At 39.3% G+C, this 22,559-nt stretch overlaps 2 protein-coding genes across 2 annotated transcripts; one reads left to right on the forward strand and one right to left on the reverse strand.

Moving 5' to 3' along the window:
• Nucleotides 1–46: 46 nt before the first annotated feature.
• On the forward strand, nucleotides 47–9,314 carry ZUP1 (zinc finger containing ubiquitin peptidase 1). Its single transcript, XM_053938214.1, has 9 exons — nucleotides 47–341; nucleotides 1,881–1,997; nucleotides 2,936–3,045; nucleotides 3,789–3,957; nucleotides 5,600–5,788; nucleotides 6,066–6,234; nucleotides 6,872–7,023; nucleotides 7,360–7,580; nucleotides 8,600–9,314. The coding sequence occupies exons 1-9, from the start codon at nucleotides 47–49 to the stop codon at nucleotides 8,645–8,647; spliced, it is 1,470 nt and encodes a 489-aa protein (XP_053794189.1). The 3' UTR covers nucleotides 8,648–9,314.
• A 1,209-nt stretch (nucleotides 9,315–10,523) lies between these two features.
• RWDD1 (RWD domain containing 1) lies at nucleotides 10,524–21,155 on the reverse strand. The gene is made up of 7 exons (XM_053938215.1): nucleotides 21,003–21,155; nucleotides 19,302–19,367; nucleotides 17,960–18,090; nucleotides 16,846–16,989; nucleotides 15,729–15,861; nucleotides 14,635–14,697; nucleotides 10,524–12,943 (listed from the first exon to the last, which is right to left on the reverse strand). Exons 1-7 carry the CDS (start codon nucleotides 21,073–21,075, stop codon nucleotides 12,831–12,833), a joined length of 723 nt encoding a protein of 240 aa, XP_053794190.1. The 5' UTR covers nucleotides 21,076–21,155; the 3' UTR covers nucleotides 10,524–12,830.
• Between the last annotated feature and the right edge of the window lie 1,404 nt (nucleotides 21,156–22,559).

Genomic DNA, 22,559 nt, shown 5'->3' on the forward strand with positions numbered 1-22,559 from the left:
CGGGCGGGAAGGCGCTGAGGGGCCCCGGGGTCGCGGCACCGCCGCCATGGGGCTGTGCGACGCGTGCGGCCGGGCGCTGCCCTCCGAGGCGGCCGCCGGGCGGCACCCGCGGCGCCCGTCCCTGTGCCGCCGCCAGCCCCGCTGCCCGCTCTGCGCCGCCTCCGTGGGCTGCGACGAACTCCGGCGGCACGTGGAGACGGCCCACCCGGAGCCGGGCCCGCCGGGCTCCCGCCGCCCCGGGGCACCGCCCGAGTGCCCGTTCTGCGGGGAGGCGGCGGGGCGGGAGCTGGAGGAGCACGTCAGGGCGCGGCACGGGCACCTGCTGGGCGCCCCGGGCACGGGTGAGCGGCGGCGGGGAGGCGGGGAGGGAGGGAGGGATCTCTCCGCGGGGATCGGAGGTGGCAACGGAGAACCGACCGGGGGATAAAGTTGGAACGAAGGAAGTAGTGACGTATTTAGATAGTGTAGTTTATTCTGGGCGTGATCAGAGTTTTATTTTGACTAACTGGCGGAATGCTGGTAGTTATTTCAGAAACTTAAAGGTCTCTGATATATAAATATATATATATATATATAATGGGTAATACCCTTAGAAGACTAGCATTTGTGATGTAACAAGCTGCGTGTGCTGACCAATTAGAGAAATGATGGCTAGGTTGCAACATATGCCACTACAGTCAACCACACTGCGTAATCTGGGATTAAAATGTTTTTTGTAACAAAAAAAAACCCCAAGAACACACCCACCACACCCCCCAGGTCGTAGCATTGAACAGCATTTTACTTCCATGTGTGCAAATAATGCAGAGCTTGAATAACTTACTTGCCTGCATACCAGTTTCTGCTTTTAAAATAGTTGTATTATTTTTATTAGGTATTTTGGTTTTTTATGTATTTAACAGGTTTCAGAAAACTGTATTTTGCAGTGTTGCATTAAATGCTTCTGATGAATTTAGATGATTATACCACCAGGTTTTCCTCCAACCAGTCATAAACTTTTAGCTGGGACAAATGCCTTCCAGAAACTGCTAACACAGGATATCAGTTCTTGTGTCTTGTGAGCCGAGGGTTGTGCAGATAAATCCTAGGGACTCGAGGAGAGCAGTAAAGGTGGAGTCAGGCACTTGTCTGTGGTGCCCAGTGACAGAACAACAGGCAGTGGGCACAAGTCACAATAAGAGGAATGCTATTTAAATGCAAGAGCGCTTCTTTTTACTGCAGAAGTGGTTAAACACTAGAATATGTTCCTCTGGGGAGTTTTTGGAGAGTCTATACTTGGAATTATTCAAAAAAATGACTGGGAAAAGCTATGTGTAACTTAAGCTATTTCATGTGACCATTCTACCAGGGACTAGATGATCTCCAGAAATTCTTTTGAACTTTACCTATACTACATGGTACCCTCAATAATAGTCCTAAAAATGCAGGAAGAACATTTATTTGAGGAGATGTGGGAAGACCAACAAAATAAGAATGACAGCACTTTTTATTCTTTCAGCCCAAAACCAGCTGTGTTATTACATGAATGTTAAATTTTTCCCATTATCAGAACACATCTTATTAATGGTTTGATATTTCAGACTAAGCATTTCCTGATACAAATATTATCATAGCAAATTGTGATCTGTAAGTTAAATAGGGAAAAACTTAATTGAAAGAAGGAAGATATGTCTTAAAATTTTCATGTATTTAGATACAAATTCTTAAGTGGTGAAGAGAGTAACAGCTGTTTAGAATTTGGTGCGTTTCACTGGGGAATTTCAGTGGCAACACAAACTTCATTACTGTGTATTTGTTTTAGACTGTGTATTAGTTAGGCGATGATTCCATCAAAGAACCACAGGAATTGCATTAATCAAGAAACTGCATTTCTTTTTCAGACACAGGAAATGGTGAACAGCTGTATGAATGTCCTATGTGTAGCCTTACCTGTACAAACATTCAGATTCTTGAAGAACATGTGGATTTACACTTAGAGGAACATAACTTTTCAGAAGGTACGTGAAAGGGTACAGGCTTGATAATACTTGAAAGCATTTGCGGATATTTGCATGTTGTAGTGTAGACTTTCATGTGAAATTAAAAAAAATATTTCTGTATTCAAAGGGAACTTGGACACAGGTATAATGAAGTTAATATAGCTAAGGTCCTATCACTTGACCAAGTGCTCTACTTAATTACCATGCTAATAAGGAAATCTTTGTCTGTGCATAGTTGCTAAGTAAATGAATGCATGTTAGCCAAAGGAAAAACTTGGAGCAAAAAATGTTTAAAAGACAAGAGTATTATATATTTCTTTGTCTAGCTCTATAGAAGGTTTACATAAATGGAGTTTACAGTGGCATGTTCCACTGTGATGAGTTGAGAATTTATAGCTTATGAAAACTTCTTTTTCTCAATTCATTTCTGCAAATAGTTTGCCAATTCATTAATCGTAGCGTTAAAGTATAAAATCTAAATTTTATTTTATAACACATCTAAGAGAATCTTAGAGATTCCCTATCAGTTCTCCAATTGTAAATTTTTGTCACTTCCTTGTGAGACTGCTAGCAATGGTCCTAGATGCTAATAAGTGATATTAAAGGAACTTAGACTTCTTGCTAAGGCAAGTGAAACACAGTAAACAAAAACTGTCTTCTCAGTGCTACAGGTATGTGCATTATTTGCCAAGTAATTGGCAAATTATCCAGTAACTGCATAAACTTTGTGCGAGTCAAGAGTCTGAGTCTTGATAGACTGAATGCAGTCAGTCCTGTTCAGTGTTTGTTGCTAATAGCTCAAAATAATGCGGGGTGCATCCCCTAAAATTAATGCCCGGTTGCATTTACATATGTCTGCTTAGAAAGGAATCTCTAAAAATTAAACAACTGATCCCTCAAAGCATTACTACCCTCCTGACCAAGTCCCCTCACTTTGCAATGTTGTCCTGGGGTAGGTGGAAACATTAGAGATCTAGAACTGGCTCAGCGACTCCAAACTGAAGAAGATGAACGGCAGAGATCAGAAGAAGAGAAGCGAGAGAGAGAAGAATTTAAAAAGCTGCAGGTACACTCTTGTTTCTAAATGGTAAACTTAAAACCAGTTGTTCCTTTAGAAGCTGAGTATCTTGGAATTGTAATGTCCTGGAATGGCCTTACCAGGTCAGACTGTGCAAGCCACACAGTCTGTGTTGAGGTAATGGTGTAGGGATGGGTTGGAAGCAAATTCAGTCTCTTGGCAATGCTGATCCTGGCAGAGTGCTGGACATGACAGCCTTGAGCTACTTGACTTTATAGCCTTCAGTGGTGATGGGGCTGGTTGCTCCCTGTGCTTGCTGTTCTGCTCTCTCAGCACACCTGCTGCCTGTACTCTAGCCAGCTCTTTTGCTCTGCCTTGCAGTGCAGCCTGGAGCATATTCCTTGCCAGAGTGCCAAAGGCTCTGAGCATCCTGGCTGTCCTTTACTGGCATACCATCACCTGCTCCAGGTCCTGCTTCCCTCTATCTCCCATCTCACAGCCCTGGTAACTCACTTCCCACTCACACTATCTCCCTGCCAGACTGCCTCTGTGCTGATGGCTCTGCCAAGAGGGAGCAGAGGCATGCGCCTGCTCTTCCAGGTGTGGCTTCCTTAGTCTCACATTCATGTTCAGAAATGAAGCTTGGTCTTCAGGTCTAAAATAATTGTAATCCTGAAGTTTTTATGTGTCAAAATTTTTCAACGTTACTGGTAGTGATTTTGAGAAATTGCATGGACAAAAGATGAATTTTAAAAGTGTGATTTAAATCATGCACATTGCATCCCTAACAGAGACAGTATGGCTTGGATAATTCTGGTGGTTTCAAGCAGCAATTTTTAAAGAATATGGAAAGAGAAGTTGATAGAGGAAGGATGCAGCCCTTTGAATATCATAAGAGAAAAGCTGACATGATGGAAAGTTTGGCTTCTGGTATAGATGATGGGAAAACGAAGACATCAGGTAAAGATGCTGAAATTGTACAACTAAAACTGTACTTTCTAGACCTTAGATTGTAGTGACCAAACCAGTCTTTAACAAAACATATAATTCATTGTTTAATATTGGCTATGTCCTAGTTCTAAACATTTTTTTCTAGATCAATCCAAATTGTTATAGTCCAAGTATAGTCCAAGTATATAGTCCAAGTATAATACCAAGTATAATAGTCCAAGTATATACCAAGTATAATACCAAGTGTTAAATCTTGGTATTTTTTGAATCTGCACTGTAGCTTGCAGGCTGGTGGTTGTTTTTTTTGTTTTTTTTTTTTTTTTGGTTTTTTTTTTTTTGGTTGTTTTTTTTGGGGGGGGGTTGTTTTTTTTTGTTGTTGTTTTTTTTTGTTTTTTTTTTGGTCTTTTTTGTTTCTGCTGTGGAACTTGGAACCAAGTTGTCTAGTTAAGGGCACAAATAGATGTATTGTATGTATCAGAAGATGCAAATGTCTTATCACAAGCTGGTTGCCCTTGACTCTGTGCTTGATTACTGCTTAGTACTCATTGGTTTCTAATCCAGTGTAGCTGTTCAAATTTACAGCAGCTTTTTGTCTTGTGTTTCTGTTAATTGTTATATTGTGTAAGCTGGTTGCAGGTAAGCGCGGTGTTCACCTGATTACAATGCCTAAGAGAGGACTGGGAGGAGTAGGCATCTACTTGATACATCTTCTTTTAAATGTTTTATAGTTGGTGCAGAAACACAGGGCAGATGGGTCTCTGTGTTCCTTTCAAATTAATGCAGAGACCCTTTCTCCCTTATCTTTCCACAAGACCACAATTCAAAGGTCTTTGAGCCTATTGCTAGTGGTTCTGGCTAACAAAATATCCACTTGGTTCTTGACAGATAAAATTTCTTCTGTCAAACAGATTGCGTGGAAATAACACTTTTAAAGTTTTCATTCTTGGTAATGATTTAGATTTCAGAGAGGTTCTTAGAAAATAATTTGTGGTGACTATGGAATAATTCTCTTCACAACAGCATGGCTATGAAAGGGCTTTGAGGATTTACAGGCATGAATTGGAGAGAGAATTCCCAAGCATCTATTTTCATGTAATAAAGGAGAAATTAGAATATCCTGCAGGAGGATTATTTCAAAATATTTACAATAATTCTCAAGTTCTGTGCCCTTTCTGTAATTCTTTTTTTTTTTTTCTCTTAGTTTCTCCAGGAAAAATAAGATGGGGGGAATAAAAGGTTTACATAGTATGCATAAGTATTGCCATGATTTTAAGATGATGTTGTACTAGAGGTGGCAGGGGCACAGGAATGCTTTACTGGTAACATAGTTTTTCTATATCATTGTCACAGTTTTTTTGACTGTCACAGTTTATAATTTAGTCCAAGCTGTTTCATTTAAAATAATCATTGTGTAGCAACACTGAAAAAATAGATTTAGTTTTGAAGGCTTCATAGTACATAAATCATCAAAGTAAAGACCACCGAAATTAAATAGGGGCAAAATCCACTGCTTTTGTGATTTGGGCTCTAAATGTAATGAAGTTTAAAAACAAATTGTATTAATCTGTATCTGTTCCAAGTTGGGGAAGGAATCTTCTGGTATATTTAGTAGCTCATTTTACAAATAAGCTTCTTATTTTGTCTTCTTTAGGAGTCATTGAAGCATTGTGCAAGTACTATCAGAATGAGAACAAAGATGTGAGGCGTGTGTGGCTTTCAGCGGGAGTAGATCACTTCCACTCATCTTTGGGTGACAGAGGCTGGGGTTGTGGTTACAGGAATTTCCAAATGCTCCTTTCCTCACTGTTGCAAAACAGCTTCTACAATGACTGCCTGAGAGGTATTAAACAAAACGCTGTTTGTTCCACGTATCTTGGATGACAAGCTGCTGACTGATGTTTAGCTTTTTCATTTACACAGCAAGTCTCACAAGGTACTTAACTGTGGAAGAGTCAGAGGTGAATACTGGCAAGAAATGATGTGGTTGAAGTTTTACCTTTAGTTTTTTTGGTGCATCTTTGTAACATCAACTGCCTGTTATAAAAGAAGCTGAATAGTTTTAATTAATAGACTATTTCAGTCACTGTAACAACAATTCAAAAGCTTTTCTGTTCCAGATACTACACTAATTCCTAGTATCCCAAAGATTCAGTCCATGATTGAAGATGCCTGGAGAGAAGGTTTTGATCCTCATGGGGCATCTCACTTCAACAACAGATTACATGGTTCCAAAGCATGGATAGGAGCATGTGAAATTTATTCACTGTTAACCAGTCTCAGGATAAAGTAAATATTGCTTTTTGTTGTGGTTGTTATTATTAACTGCTGCTTTAAATGCTGTACCTTTAAAGGTTAGAATTCCCAACTGTGTGATGACAAAGCCACCTTAGTGACTAAATTTAACCATATATAAACAAATCTGATTTAATGCAGCATGAAGCTGTATAACTACTTACAGGTACATGTTACTGCTTATAGGAGGTACATAAATTGAGTAACTGCTTAGATCATTGAGACTTGATGCAGAGTTGTGCCACATATGCATAAATTAAAGCATTGATTAAAAACTTAATTTCTCTGAAAGTTTCTTCTCAAGAAGAATCTGAATTTCAGCTATTTTCTGTGGCTTTTAATTGGATTCTCTAGTGTACATGTATAACATACCAAAAAATGTAACATTAATTTTTGCAAGTTTCACAAGCCCTTGTTAGACTGAACAGAGTAGAGCACTTCTTTATTATGTAACAAATTTTCCAGTTTTTGACAGTATGTTTCACTGCTTTGTAATTATGTGTCCCCTACTCCTGTATTAAAAAATAAGAAAGTAGTAAGGACCACTGGGTACAGGAGGCAGGGACCCAGAGGTGAAAAGAAGCAACCTGCTTGAAATTTTATTATTGTTTTAATTCTCAATGTTTTGTAGGTGCCAAATCATTGACTTTCACAAACCCACTGGTCCTATGGGTACACATCCTCGCTTGTTTGAGTGGATTTTGCATTACTATTCTACAGATAATGAAGGTGGTGCAAAGGTGGTGTGTACTTCCAAACCACCTATCTACTTACAACATCAAGGTCAGTGTCACAATATACTGGTTTCTTGCTATTATGTATCTCTCTTTATGTGTACTGCAGTTCAGAACAGCATTTTTTAGTCCTTCTTCATTGTTGAAGGCATAGTTTTATTTCCTGTAATTTTCCTATTTAGTAAGAGCAACATTAAATTTGTATTTTTATTGGATGGAAGAACTGAATGTGATTGGGATCTCAACTTTTTGACATGTACTCTTACAATGATCTTCTTAAATTTTGAGTAATGCCTTCCTTGATCTGAAAATCAGTTTTAAGTTACAAGGTAGTAAATGGGATTTATGTGTTTCTAAACTACTGAAACTCTTGTTTTGATAATAGGTCATAGTCGTACTGTTGTTGGAATAGAGGAGAAGAAGAACAAAAGCTTATGTTTGCTGCTGTTTGACCCGGGATGTTCTTCCCAACAAATGCAGAAACTGCTGAAACAAAACAGTGATGGAACTGGTCTCAGACTACTTCGGAAATTTGTGGGTAGTCTAAAAGAAAAGCAATATCAGATAGTGGCTGTAGATGGTGTGCTCTCTTTGGAAGAGAAAGCTGTAAGTATCTCAGAAAACAGTTTCTGTTTGTGAAAATTTGAGACCATCTGCATCTCTTCTTTGAATGCATATGCATATATGGTTGCATGGTGAATTTTTTGCATCTTTTCACCTTCCTTGATCTTTTTCTCTCCTGCTTTCTGCTTATATAATCCCAGAATATCAAAACCAAAAACATTTTGCATGTAAATGGATGCCACCTTGATGCAACTGACAACTTCTAGGTCTTGTATGAATCTTCCAGCTGTTTCCAGATGTAAATTAGGCTTTTTTAAATTTTCCATTTTCTTACAATGTTTTCTCCGAAATACCTGACTGTGAGTATGTAAGTTACTTAGACTCACAGTGCAAAATTTTGTTCAGAGGTTTGAGCTGTTGAAATTTTTATAAATCCTATCCATGTGTTTTACTTTGGGGCATTTTACCTTTTTTAAGACCTTAGAAGTTTTCAGCAGATTGTCAAATGTGGTTTTTGTTTCTTAAGCTTTTTCTTTCCTACACTAAAAAATTGATTCTGAGGACCCATGTTCCAATTCTGTGGTGTTGTATCAGCACTGTTCAGCATGTTCAAGCTTCAGGACACACTTTTATTTAAACTATGAAATAACTGAATCACTTGCTCAGCTATATTAATGTTTGTGTTGAAATGAGGTGTTTTCTGGCTCTGAACATATCAGAAATATCAGTGAAACATGACCATCCTCTCTTCCTACTGGAAAAAAAAGCCTTAAAGTTCGGGACACAGCATAAAAAAGGTGTTGTTTGGGATTTGGTGTGGGTGGTGGTGTTCATTTGGTTTTGGTTTGCCACTTCTTTTTTCTTCTTTTCAGAAATTTGATTTATATTTAAAAATATCCATTGTTTAGAATGTTTTCTTGGAAGCTCCCATTTAAATGACATGGAATGTAATCCCTAACACTCATTAAGATTACTAAACTGATAATTTGGAAGAAGCTCTTTAAAGTCCTGGTTTTGTTCATTAAAGTATTTTCTTTTCCTCTCTCCCCACCTATTTTTAGGCTCGCTGCCGTGCTTCTCAGGTCTTAACATCAGAGAAGATTCCTTAAATGATACCTTTGTAACCTGGAACTTGCTAGGTGCAAAACGTTAAACTTCTGGACAGTGGACCCTAACTCAGCAATTTTAAGACTTAAATTATGTCTCCATAATTTGGGACATATTGGGAGCTCTGGGAAAGCACAACGCTGGAGTAAACCTGTAGTTTTTGTGTTCAGACAATTCTGGCACCCTGATACAAATGTAATTCTGAAGTATTGTGGTCCTTGTCTTACTAGAAAATGTATTATTTTCTTAGTTGCTTAGAATTAGCAACACCTACTGTCTTGTAGCAAATTATGCACTGTTGGTAATCAGCAGTGGATAAAGATACTATGGAACTACTTCATTAGAGTTCCTGGTCATGGTTTGCCTCTGTAAATGTGTATATGTTGCCACTGTAACCAGTCCTCTATTTCTTCATAGTTCAGTCTGTTGCACCAGGGATTAGTTTACTAGTAAAGTTCTTTTCAAGTAGCTGGCTTCTCTAGATGTATCACTTGAATACATGCGCTTAGGAAGTGGAGCAGTGTTGGCATTGGCTAAGATGTCTAAGAAAGTGGTGTCCAGAATAAGAGTGTGTGTGCTTTAGATGCTGTGCAAGACAATCCTTTGGGGTAGAGGAAGAAAATATTCCTTTTTTACCATGAATGAATAAAATTAATAAATTTTTTAAAAGTGCTTATTCCATCTTCACTTTATCCTTTTTTTAACATTTCTGGGTTTTGTGTGTTTTATAATGTATATCCCAAAAGGACACTGCCTTTTGACTAGTGCCTTTGTTGTGCAGGGTAAAAAATGCCATTTAGGAGACTTGAGCTGTCTGCTGAAACAAGTGTCTTGGGTGTTTGAGGCACTTTACTGTACTTAGGATGTGTCACTCTGGTTGAATGTAAGAGCCCTGCCCCTCCAGGAGAGGAGCTGAAGGCTGGGAGGGATGGTGAAGTGTGCTGCAGGTAGCACAGGGTGGTTTTGCTTTACCAGCTGTATCTGGCATCCACCTATTGTAATTGGAGTAAATTTAGCTACATCCCTTTCATTTAGACTGCCTTCTATGCTGACACCTAAATACAGGTATAAGAGCCAGTTACCAATAACTGCTTTCTCTCATGTTTCATGTGCTCTGGCAATAAGAACTTGTCATTTTTGGAAGCAGTGAAACATGTAAACATGTACAGATATATTACAATCCATAAATCACTGATTTTTCTGAAATACACATAAAATTTTAAAAAATAGTTATGAAAATACATTCATTCAGTAGGTATGTAGAAGTGGCCTTTAAGCTGTGAAAGGTTTAAATACTTAGGACACTAGAGGGGCTCAGACTAGGGAAGAGAGTTCCTGGGAATTGGGGGACTTTCAGCTCCTGTGTTAGCCCTGGTCTGTGATGCAGGTTTCAAACAAATGGAAGGAAGGAAAGAAAAGGAGATGCCAATAATGCAATCATAATCTGGATGCAAAATCCTAGGCTTTGCAGCATGCTTGAGATTTTTACCCATAGCATCTTGATGTGGTAGGCACCATCCTCTGAATTTTAACAGAGTTCTGGCACCAACTATTCAAAACACTCAGCCTGATAAAAACTAAATTCACTCTGGTCAAGCTGCAGTGTTGCAACTCACTGTTGCCTCCATGCATTACAGTGCATGCTTTGGACTGAGGCAGTTAAAAACAATATACAAAAGAGGTTGTCAGCCTGAGGATTTTAGATTACTGTAATTCTGTCAAAGTTTATAAATGGGGTTTTATTTAGTTAATACAAATTAGTTTTCAATTAAGTCCAAAATAGATAAGCAAATTTAAATATCCCAGCTAAACTTTTTCCAGCAAAAGACCCCTTCTCTCTGTTCATTTCAGCAAACTAACATACACACAGAGCCAAGCTTATTCTCAAATTCCCTTTTTATTTCACAGATGTTAATTGCTAACAAAGCTAAACAAATCTGCAGTTCAGACTGAGTCGCTGCAACTTCTTCCAAAGACCTGGAGGAACAGACTTCATGCAATTTCTTTGTCACTTCACCCTTATTATTTCCTCTGCTTTGAAATTTAACAGCAAAAACACATTTTCACATTTTAACTTGTTTTACATAATTTTAACATTTTTAAGCTATACATTCTCTGCATGAAAACCAATAAATATGTTAGTGTGAAAACAGACTAGAAAATTTCATTATTCTAGAAATACAATTCATGAGAAACTTTCATATTTAGATGACTTATCAGTGATCCACTTGGAAAATTTTCTGATTACCACATTTGCACAGACTACACAGGATTCTTGGATTTGGTCCAAATTTAGAGAGCTCCAATTCACTCCTCTTATGAAAAAACACCAGTTTTAAACATACAAAGCTGGAAATGGAAAGCAGCCTTAGGAATTAAATGGGGTTTTATGCAGCTGAGTTGAGACATATCAGAAATAAATTAAGTTCAGTGCTGAAGAGCTTTTTAAAGCATCCTAGCAATTACACAGGAAACTGGATGTAGTAACTATGAAGCTTTCAATCCAACTGTCTATTTGGAAAAGACAAGATTTAATATCACATTAGCTCACAATTTTTTTAATGTATCTGGTAACAGTGTTGGAGCACAGATCCTACTTATTGCTTTGAAACATAAAACATCACTGAAACCTAGATGCTTATCTAGAGTTCTTAGTAGCCAAAATTAAAAAGATCAGAGGGTCGATGGTAGGAACAAAGGCACATGGTTAATTTATAAAAGTATTTACAGGGTACTTGAACACTTATTTCTATGTACTAGAAATTCATTTACCTTGAATGAAAAAAAAGAAAAAAGGTTAAAGGAGGTCATCCTAAACAGATGTTCTCAAGCAATATGAGCAGAGAATCTTATAACAATTAAATTAATTCCATAATTAAACTTCTCATCTTGACTATGGAATTTTCAAATACTAAAATTCATAAATTTATTATTCCTCTAAGCAATGTGATACTTTAGTGCAACCCTCTTCAAAGATTGAAGCTGGCACAGTTAAGGCAGTCTACTAACAGTATTTAAAATTCAGCACACAGTGTTTAATCGAGGTGCCTGTCTCTCTGTTTGGAAAGCTGTTTTTTGACACCATCATCCTTCCAGCGCTGCAGTTTCAAATACAGCATGTTTAAACACTGCAATTCTTGCAGTGTTTGGGCTTTTTGGGGGTGGTAAGGGAGGAGTCTAACAGCTGTTAGCTCCAGAAACAATTCTGAAGGATGGGCAACATCCCCAAGTTGATGTGTAGCTTGACGGCATTCTGTGCTAACCTTCACAGGCTGCCAACACAATGCTTCTAAAACTACACCAGTTACATTCAAACCTATAGAGCACTCTATAAACCCTGCTGCTGTAATGTGCACTCCACTCATAGTGTTTCAATACAGTCTGCTGCTAAAAGCAAACTAATCTTCCTAAGGTGAGTATTGATTTTTCGTAGAAGTTCACTGAGGCACACATTCAAAAAAAAACCAAATCCTCTCTGAACAAACCAACCAAGCTTCAAGAGGCTTCACATTATGATTTTTTTCCCTACTGACCTGAATTCACCATTTTGAAAATACTGTTCATGACTATGGCAAAAAATCTCATTCTAATTGTATGAAATGGTTTCCACTAGACTTTAATAAGGCTATACAACAAAGGTGACTAGTGCTGTCTATCTAGAGCTGATAAATTGGGGCACCAGAACTGACTTGAATTATTAAAAAACTCCACAGGAAAAATAAACAAAAAATATAAATAACTGCATAGTATATGATCCCTTTTATTGACCAAAGCTGCCCATGTTTATCCCAGGTGGAAGACAGCAGAAAAGCTTCTCAGCATTCAGATGCAGGTGTGTTTAGTGCTTGCTGTAACATTCTTCCATCTTGCATGTTGCCACATCTCTTCAAAGGACAATTACAGAAGTAGGGAGAAAAAAATGAGAGAAGATAGAAAAGCATTTTCAGACAGATCAATATTTCTCAAATTTTTCATTTGAAATATTAAAGTAAATTTATTTATACTGAAAGTCATCAGAAGACCATTCTCCTGGATTTAAAATTTGTTGGTTTTTTTCTTTGGAAAAAAATTTAAGAAAAAAGAAAAACAATACACATTACTAAAACCACAGATGCTGTGGCTTTCCTGCCTGGCCCTCTCTTCTTACATATGTCCATACTGATGACAGAATCAGTTCAAATAAGTCTAATCACTATCTAAATTAACAGGGTTGTAGTCAGGGTCATCCTCTTCATCCTCCAACTCTAAATCATCCATTTCTTGGAATAAAGATTCATCAACCTCCACGTTGTTTCCAGCTGTAAGGAATAGAAAGATACTTTATTTTCATGCAAGAAGGAAAATATTAACAACAAAACATACAAGATTTTTTTGTATTAGTTCTTCAATGCAGCAGGTAGCTGCTAACTTACTTGGCCTTTATACATCATATAGATATGGAAAAGTAAATGCCACATTTTATCTTTTTCTTTGTATCAAAACCCAGTCAAGAGAAATGTCACACAGAACCTCAGAATCCACTGGGAGCATGAAATTAACATTTCTATTTGCTAGAAGCAGAGATTCTATCTCCCCAGGACAGCCAAAGCTGGAGCTCTGGACCTCACAGCTGGAATAATTACTACTATCCTAGTGAGATAAATGCACAGGGTTCATAAAAAATTCCTTACACACCATATGCTGACATACATGTATTTGCTTTCAGATTTAAATTTTACAAGCAAGATGAAGCTTTGGCTACTTTCACATTTTCTTCTGAAAGAGATGCTGCTGACCTAAGGATAAAACTTGAGGACTGCTATTTTATTTTTATGTATCAACAGTGACATCTTCTGGTCACCAAATATAGTTTCTATTATTTCACTGGACTTGAAGGCACCTACACAAGATAATGCCATTATCCTCTAAAAATTAGTAGTACATGCTACTGTAATATTAAAACAGACTTAGCGACCTATTGCATCTATGACAGAATGCAAGCAGCAATAAGAATGGGAGTTTTAATCACCAGTAGCAACAGGATTACAAATTAATGCATTAATCCCAAATCACCTGGGTACATAGCCCAGGTAGAGGTCTGTTTCTCCCTTGAGGCAGTCAAATGTGCTATCAACAAACCATTTTCACTTTAGGTATTTTGTAGGAAGACAAGATTAAATCATTCCCTGTAAAAGAAACTAAACTTCCCCATTACTACCATTTCAAGTTTATACTCACTGACATTCATAAACTTTTTTTTAATTGTTACTTGCAGAGAAGAATCTTGACCCTCTTCTGCCTGTGTTTTATGATACCAGTAGATAATGCAGCTGTATTAAAGAACTGTCTTACCTCAAAACTCAGGTATTTTAAACTACGATACTAAAAAGCGGTACAGCAAATTAAACAGTTACTGTGAGTATATATGTTTTTATGTGCTTTATCTCCAACTGGTTTTCCAAGTTTAATATTTTTCTGGCACAGGCTTACAGAATTTTCATCTGGCACCAGGTCTGTATTTTAGGCAGGCCCATCTGCAGAAACCATGAAAAAGAAATGCACTGCACAGAAGCAAATAACATTTATTTTGATGTGCAAGATGTTTATAATTGGTGCTGAGGTTCAGAGAAAAAGTGACAAAAGTTTAAGACCTATGCTTGAAATCAGGTTAGGTATTAGGAAAAAAAAAGAAAAATCAGGGTTGAGTTGGGGTTTTTTAGTTTGTTTTTTATTTTCTTTTTTTTTTCTTTTGCTCCCAATGTAAATAAGATCACCTCAAGCACAAGGCTGCAAATAAAGACACTTCATCCTCTTGAAAAGGTTTTGTTTTTGAGAAAAGTTAAAATTACTTCTGTTCACTCTGCAAAGCAGTACTTCTCAGAAAGTTCTTCCAATGTAAAAGGGATTCTGATAAAAGATGTTAAGTCAGAAATATAACACAGATTTTGCTTAGGAATTTTGACCTTTTTAAGCCACTGACTTTCAGTTGTGGAATCAAACAGGAATTTACCTTCCTCCAAGAACTGGATGTCAGAGGTGTCGAGGTTGTGATCCATTTCAAACAGTTGTTTACCTAGAAATAAAATAAAAACCAATATATAAGCAAGTACAGTTCTGAAGCAACTATCAACCCAAGGCAACAGTAGTCAGCATGTGTATTTCAGTCTTTTCAAAACAACCATCCAGGATTCATCCATGCCAACAATTGAAATGGGTCACTGTAATGTTATTAAGACTTTAACAATGGGGGGGCAGAAAATATTTACACCCCACAGCCTGTGTTCAGTCCTTATTGCTTTACTCTTCATCTTGCATTCCACAAGAAATCCTCTGTGGGAACTGGGAAGGAAATCAGCTGACTCCTCCACCTTTTTTCATATATTCTCCCATTCAAAAAGCAACTTGGATCTGCACAAATCACCAGCTCCTATACACACACACAGCTTTGAAGACAACAACACAGAAGAGTGAAGCCTTTCTGACTAGGAAGGACAGGAAGAAAAGCTCAGGACTCTTTCCACATAAATCATCTATCTTCCATCTACATTGCTCATGCAAGCTTCCACAAACAAGACTGCTTGGTGTCCATGGTAATACTGGAATTACACTAATGACATCCAAGAATAAGCTTGGTTTTGGTTTTCTATAGGGAAGCTTTTATAAACTACATTTGTATGGAGGAAAACAGACACCACATACTAACAATACTTTAAAAGAACAGAAAAATTAGAAGCATGATTTCTGTTATCTTTGCAGATTCCCAAACGCATATCCTTCAGAGAGGAATCAAGTATGTCCCCTGTCCTGTAGAGCTGTTTATGAAGCTTAATACCATTACAATTTCCATCTCTGTCAAATTTCATCAAAACTAGCCAGAAGTGAGGAGAAAACAGAACAGTGATACAGCATGACCACAGTGGTTATGTTTTTTCAGGTATCAGGTCAAAAGTAGATCCAGCATCACAGGAGAACCAGTTCAAAACTAAGCCATGTAGACTATGGAGCAGGATGCCAAGACCTATCATCTGTGTGAAAATTACTTTTAGACATGTCATTATAGGCTGGTAGCATTGCAGAAATTTCACAACCAGTATTAAAACATACCGCTTAGCTTATTTTTGCCTGCTTGTTCTTCTTCCTTCATTTTTTTCCTTTTTATTTCTAGAAGCTCTGCATCAAACTTGGCTTTCCAATTAAGGAAATTCTCAATGGTAACAGGAGTGCCATGAAAACGTTGCTGGAAGAATAGAAAACAAGGCTGCAAACACAACTTGCAAAGCTACAGGTGAAGATAAGCATTTTCTTAATTATTTAAATTACAACAGTCCAGAAACACTGCTTGCTGTGAAGTATTCTGAGAAATTAATCTTAATTCTGAGAGTAAACAAAGAACACATTCTTGTGTTTTTTGTCATGGGACTTTCCCCTTAGAGAACTATACTGAGGTGGAAACTCAAAGAACCCTGCATACTCCTTTTGGACCTAGAGTGCAATAGTTCACAACTCCCCACTAATATTGCTTATTTATAAGTAGGCAGCACTTCTTATTAACCCATAAGTGCAATCTACACCAAAATACTGCCTATTAAAATACATTAATCCTTTTGTATTGCTGAAACAGAAAAAAATAGTATTTTTTCTCAGACATTTCTTTGCCAATTTTCTGAAATACAGAACCTTCCAAGTCCCATCACCCTCCAGCTATTTCTCAGAAAGTGAGTGAGGAGTCATTAGTTGGACTTATCACAGCACGATCCATGAACAGTGAAACTGTTTTACAGGAGGGCAAACCAGTCTTGAAGATTGGTCCCACTGCTTCCACGCTATCCACTCAGTCTTCCAAGGAAGACAGCCTTCCTCAAACCATGGAGCCCGTGTGCAGCATGACATATTCTAGCCTTTTTTGCTCTCCATTCCCTCTTGCTTCCCCTTCTTCCAGCAAAAAAACGTCTACAGCAAATCTGATTTCATTTGGGAAAAATCCCTGCCTTAGGAAGTAAAGCTAGAAGGCTGTGAACATGCAGTTAGACTCCAAAAAGACAGCTTAAGAAAAAAGGGGAAAAAATATCACTTAAGTTCATTAAACAATCTTATGTTTCAATTAAGTCATCTTTAGGATAGCTGCTCCTTTCCCACTGCAACTGAGAACTGCTCCTGCATCAAACCAATGCATTTTCAAGAAGCTGAAATTCTTTTTCATTGAAGATATTATTTTACATACCTTCTCTTCTTCCTCTGCTTCTCTTTCTTTCTGTTTCTTCTCTTCTTCTCTTCGTGTTTTTATTTGATCCACTATTTCATTTAATTTCTCCTGTACTGCTGAGACTAGAGTGAAGATCATTACCATTCCTAAATTTTCTTCTGCCTACAACACAAAGAGGGCAACTTCAAACAGAAGAACCTGAATGCATCAATACGTTTATAGAAAGCAGGATGTTGTGCAAATGCAGAGGGCACAGCTGACACATTCTGCACCAGTCTTAAAAGCTTAAACTTCAAATTCCACTGGCCAGTTAATCCAGTCAGTTATCCCCAAATGGGTGTGCAGCAAAACACAAAGATGAATGTCTGTGATCAGGTTATTAACACATTATAGACATCTTCTGAAAGGCTTTTTCATTAATAAAACAAAACCTACAGTAGAAACACAACTGTAAAATTTAAATATCAGAAATCATAAGAGACAAGTCACTGAGAACCTTTCTTCTCCTGGAACAGTTTATTCCTTAATTCTATTACATGCTCCTTTGCAGTGAGACAGTTTCCCTGGAAAATCAGAAAACATAAGCTGATGGAAAGAAAGTTTATATGAAGTAAACTGGAAATGAAAAAAATGCCCATTAAACATATTATGGCAATTTTAAGGCAGTGAGGACTTGTCAAAAATTCCTGAAACCAAAGAAGTGCTTCCTTCTTTCCTTCACAATGCACTCTCAGTGATCCCAAAGGTTGATGAGATCCACCCTCAAACAGTTACATTATCAAAAAGAATCAAGAATCAATGTGGCATTTTTTTATATTTCCAAATGAAACTGAGCTGGCTGATTTTCACAAATTATATATATATATACAAATTCACCATGAGCTAGAAGTGGTAAAGAGGGAAGCCCTAGTGCACTTCCATTTCATTATTCTACATTATTGTGCACAGTGAATTAGCCCTATATCTTACCTCAGTGATGTCATTCACCACACTCAAACCACAAAGTAGGTCCCTATAGTATGGAACAAGTTTCAGATCAGTAGCAGATACCTCCAAAAACTACTGATTTGAGAGAAATTTCAGCCAATGTGTGAAGTGGTATCAAGCTATTCCAAGATACTGTTTTCCTTACCTGCTGCTCTAGCAGTTTTATTATGTCCATGACATCATTATCATCAAGATTCTCCTGTGAGACAATTTCATATAGTGGAGTTTCATCAGGGTATTTTTCTCGATAGGTAAATTTAAGGGTTGTTTGGACAGCTACAAGATAAACAAACACATATTCTTATGGTGATAACTCTGTATATCTTAAATGGTATGTTTTCCTACTGCATCAACAGTCTAAAGATTATAGAATATAAAATATTCTTGCCCCAAAGGGACAGTCTTCTTACACAGATGTTAAAACAATATGAACAGATTTAAACATAACCCAAGAGTCCAAAGAAATTAAGATGATAAAGTTTGCACTTGCACAAGCTATTAAAACCTTCTCATGTCTGAAAGGTCTTTAGAAAGACTGAAAAATCTTTTATGACAGGTACTAGAGCAATAATCTCCATCATATTCTACTTAAAGCTGGAACACAGCAAGAGTCGTAATAACAGAACTAGAGAAAATCTCAGCATATTAACACCTGAGATCCTGTGTGCCTGGCTGAGGTATCAACCTCTGTGTTGGGTTCCAGGGCTCCACACTGTGGACAAACACACCATGTCCAGTAGAAATTATTAAGCAGAGAACTGCCTAAGAAAAATGCATTCAATCTGAAGCTGTCCAGAGCCAGGGTAACATGGAAACAAGGCAAAAGAGAATCAAGTTCCTTTTACACATCCTCCCAGAATACTAGGAAGCTTTCCTTTAGTTCCAGACTCACAGTTCTCAGCAGCACAGCAGTCTGTACAACACAGACACCTGCTCCAAGCAGGACTTACTCCTTTAAAACTAAATAAGGCAGCACCTGTTTATTCCTTCTGTTATAGTATCCCGAATAGCAGCTTTCAAACTTGGAGTAAGGCTTGCTTACAATATGCCCACACAATTGTTGGTATTTAACAAATACACAGGGACTTGGGACCCACAGCCTTCTGCTCTGGAACTGCTCCTTAAAGGCTGCACATTCACAGCACACAGACTCAACTCTCCCACGTAGCTGGCACACACACAGTTGCCAGAAAACAAATCCCCTCACAACGTGTCTGTAAGCCACTGGAAGGATGGTGACAACCCATACTTTTTGAAGCTATGCTACAAAGCCTTTGAGATTCAGCAGAAAGCAGTGCTACAGTGACAGCATAACGTTTCTGCAAGCTAAATGAGGATCACCCAAATCTTTGAACCACATTTGCAAAGGAATGTTTGCTGTACCAGGCCCCTTCAAGGATCTAAGTGGAGGTATACATAGCTGTTGGTGATAGAATTAGATTTAAACATATACAGGAGAAGTTTCTGATAAGACATGATAAACTTACTTTCATCATTTTCTCCAGCTTCAGATGTCACAGTGATTGTGAAAGTTGTTGGCTTTTCTGACAATACTGTTCAAAGAAAAAAAGCAAGAGTCAGGGAGAGTCCTTAAATCAATTACTTCTTCACATCAGTGAAACTGAACTTCTTAAAGAAAGCAAGCTTTTGAAACAGTGTTAAGGGCCTTTTTAACTTATTAAGGTAATACTTTTCAATTAAGAGCTATTTTCCATACGATGTGATGCCTGGAGTGCTCTTTGAATGAGACCATACATCAAACAATACCACTTTTGGAAAACTTTCTCTTCTGGAAGTTTCAGTGTTCCAGAAAGTGCAAATCAAATCAAACAACTTCTGGTAGTGCACTGATTGCGTGCAGAAAGCCACCAAAGCTAATTTGCTTTACTGCACAAAATGTGTCTGATGAGCATCCAGTGCACTCTTGACTGTGGACTATTTTTACAGAATGATTGAACCTATATTTAAAACAGCTTAATGCAAGAAATGCTACTAACCAAGCAACGTACTAGAATGAAAGTGTGTGAATCAGGCAGCTACAAGACAGACAACACAACACAGGAAGAGCTGTGACCTGTGTTTCACAGGCTAAAACCCTCTTTGCACAATTTTGGGTTGCAGACCATATAGTCAGGTAAGGACTGCTCTGCATGTCTGTTATAACCTATGCCCAACTTAGCGTACATGCTCTCAAAGTATCAACTGAATTTTGCCTAATTGCTAATGTACTACTACGATCTTTATTCTCCTCTCTTCTCTTGGGCATAAAAGCATTACATGAGTGAACAATAACTCTGAGTAAGTATCAGAGTAAAGGCTGTATGAAAGAACATGACTTCCCTATCAGTATCAGATAGCCAGCATCCCCAGCTACCAGAGATCAATTCATATACTTTTAAGTAATTTTTAACATAAAACCAAAGACCTGAAAAAATTTCAGATTGAAACAATAGGGAATTGTACTGGACAAATGTTTGTGTGGTGAAGTTCCTGCCAAGTAAGATGCTGTGGAACTCTAGGTAGAGTAGATACTGCACAGGAAGGAAACAAAAAATGCCCCAATGTTTCCACTGTTAACATTCCTTGGATACAGAATGCCAAAAATCATGTTGGATTAGACAGCACGGTAGACACTCTTGATTGATGGTAAATTGAAAATCCTGAAAACTGACGAACCAATGTATCCACAACAAGAAAGTTTCAGCAATATAACACGCAGGGAATTAAAGCTTGCCTTTTTTTTATCTGCAATAGAGTGAGGCAGGTACTGGCAATACATTTACGGAGGAAACAGCACCTTTAAGCACCCCAAAACATCCCGTGCCTCACGATCGCGACAAACTCGCTACCGGAAAGGAAAACCGGTGGCACACAAACTAATTCCTAGGGCTGCATCTTTTGAAAGGCTCTTCCGAAGAGCATCCTTCCAGCACAGGGGACCGGCTTGCCCACGCCAGGCTGGCTGCTGTGCCACGGCGCTAAACGCGGCAGGGGCAGCGCCCACGGACCGGGCCACAAGGGCCATCAAGCGCTTTGCTTTTCCCGGCCGGGGAGAGCGAACCAACATCCCGAGCACCACCCAAGCCGCGCGGCTCGGAACCCCCGCGGGACCCGCGGAGCCCCGCCGCGGCCTCCCGCTCCTCCCCCCGCACGCCGGCTGCCGGCGCGGCCCCGGCGCGGCCCCGCACCCGTGAACGAGTCCGGGTAGATGGACTCCAGCGCCTCCAGCTCGTTGCGCTGCTCCTCGCTGTAGTCGGTCATCGTGGCCCGCCGCCCACGGCCATGGGCCGCCCGCACCGCGACGCCGCCGCCACCCCCGCCCGCGCCTGCGTTGTCCCGGCCCCGTCCCGGCCCTTCCTAGCATGCCTCGCGCTCGCGATAGGCGGGAATGCCGCCCCTGGGCTGGGCTGCAGCGAGACAGGGAGGGAGGGACGGAGGCGGTGCAGCTGCCGTGGCGGGAGGCCGCGCACGGGGAGCCGGTCTGGCTGGTCCCCGGTCGCCTTCACAGCCGCGGTGCCCGCAGCTCCGTCAGTTCCGGCGCTCGCTGCCTGCCGCTCAGCTCCGGGCAGCACGGAGTACCTGGCGTGCAGGAGGGATCCTGCTGGCATCGCCCGCGCTGCTTCCCGCGCCTCCCGGGAGCGGCGGCCTTGGCAAAGCTGAGGTCCGCAGTCCCTGTGTGACACAGACTAGTGATGGTATGGTTCACTCTTGGACGTTCTTCCCTTGAAAATTTACAGGTATCAGCAAACTAAAGGGGATTCGAACCCGACGCTCTAGGTATTGCGTAAGGGTACCGTGAAGGCAGCTGAATGCTATTTCTGCCAGAAATTGGAAGTTTATTAGATGTCACTGGTGATTTGCAGCTTGAAGTTAAACAGCGCCTGCAAACTTCCCAGGAAACGTTCACCGGGATTTCAGGAGTCCCATCACATCGGTGGCATTGCCATGATGTGTGTGCAGAATAGGAGTCGCCAAGGCTAATGGTATTGGGAGCTGCCATGCTTTGGGGTTGCCTGCCACGATGAATTTAAGACTGTTGAGGGGTAAACAACAGCAGACCCTGATGGGTAGGTGGTACACAGAGTGGTTGTACAGTGCATCCCATTCCTGGCCCCATGGCTGGCAATTTTCCCACAGGTATATTTTATAAGCCCAAGGTTTCCAGAAAAGTTACCATTTCAAATGAGCAAACTGGAATTCTAAGTGGATTCCTGGGTAGAAGATTACTCATTTCAGCAGGCACAGTTACTGCTTAACTGTACCAACTCATAGATTTGTCTGTAATCATAAATTAATTTAAAAGCTGTGCCTTTGCTACCAATCCATGACATGTTTCAAAGAGCCAAGGAGTAAAGGGATATACCCCAAAATTTAAAATACTACAGCTCTAGTAGTATGGATTAATATATGCTAACAAGGTGATAGTCTGTTAGTATACTGGCAAGCTGACTTCACAGTGACAGATAGTATTTCCAGTCTGTGTTTGAAATTACATACTCTTATGAAAAATACAGGGCAAGTAGTAATTGGGACAAAATCAGAAACCATGAAGCCTAATTTAAAAATTGGGTAAGCAAGATCTAAGAAGAATTTTACAGCTTACTCTTAACTGCAAATATGCCGTCATTTTGTAGTAGTACTGTAAAACAATAGAAGTGGAAAGAATTCATGTGGACTAAAGACAGCAGGTTTTTGTCATTTGGATCCAGACATCAGCATAGGGGTTTTCTATCTAAACTTTCAGA

Source organism: Vidua chalybeata, chromosome 3, assembly GCF_026979565.1.
Source record: "Vidua chalybeata isolate OUT-0048 chromosome 3, bVidCha1 merged haplotype, whole genome shotgun sequence".
Taxonomy (NCBI): domain Eukaryota; kingdom Metazoa; phylum Chordata; class Aves; order Passeriformes; family Viduidae; genus Vidua; species Vidua chalybeata.

Coding starts and splice junctions, on each gene's coding strand:
- ZUP1 (XM_053938214.1), top strand. CDS start 47: ATGGGGCTGTGCGACGCGTGCGGCCGGGCGCTGCCCTCCGAGGCGGCC. Junction 3,958..5,599: donor TGGGAAAACGAAGACATCAG/GTAAAGATGCTG, acceptor TGTCTTCTTTAG/GAGTCATTGAAGCATTGTGC. Junction 5,789..6,065: donor CTACAATGACTGCCTGAGAG/GTATTAAACAAA, acceptor TTTCTGTTCCAG/ATACTACACTAATTCCTAGT.
- RWDD1 (XM_053938215.1), bottom strand. CDS start 21,075: ATGACCGACTACAGCGAGGAGCAGCGCAACGAGCTGGAGGCGCTGGAG. Junction 19,368..21,002: donor CTACCCGGACTCGTTCACGG/GTGCGGGGCCGC, acceptor TTCTTTGAACAG/TATTGTCAGAAAAGCCAACA. Junction 12,944..14,634: donor CATCCAGTTCTTGGAGGAAG/GTAAATTCCTGT, acceptor TATTCCTTACAG/CTGGAAACAACGTGGAGGTT.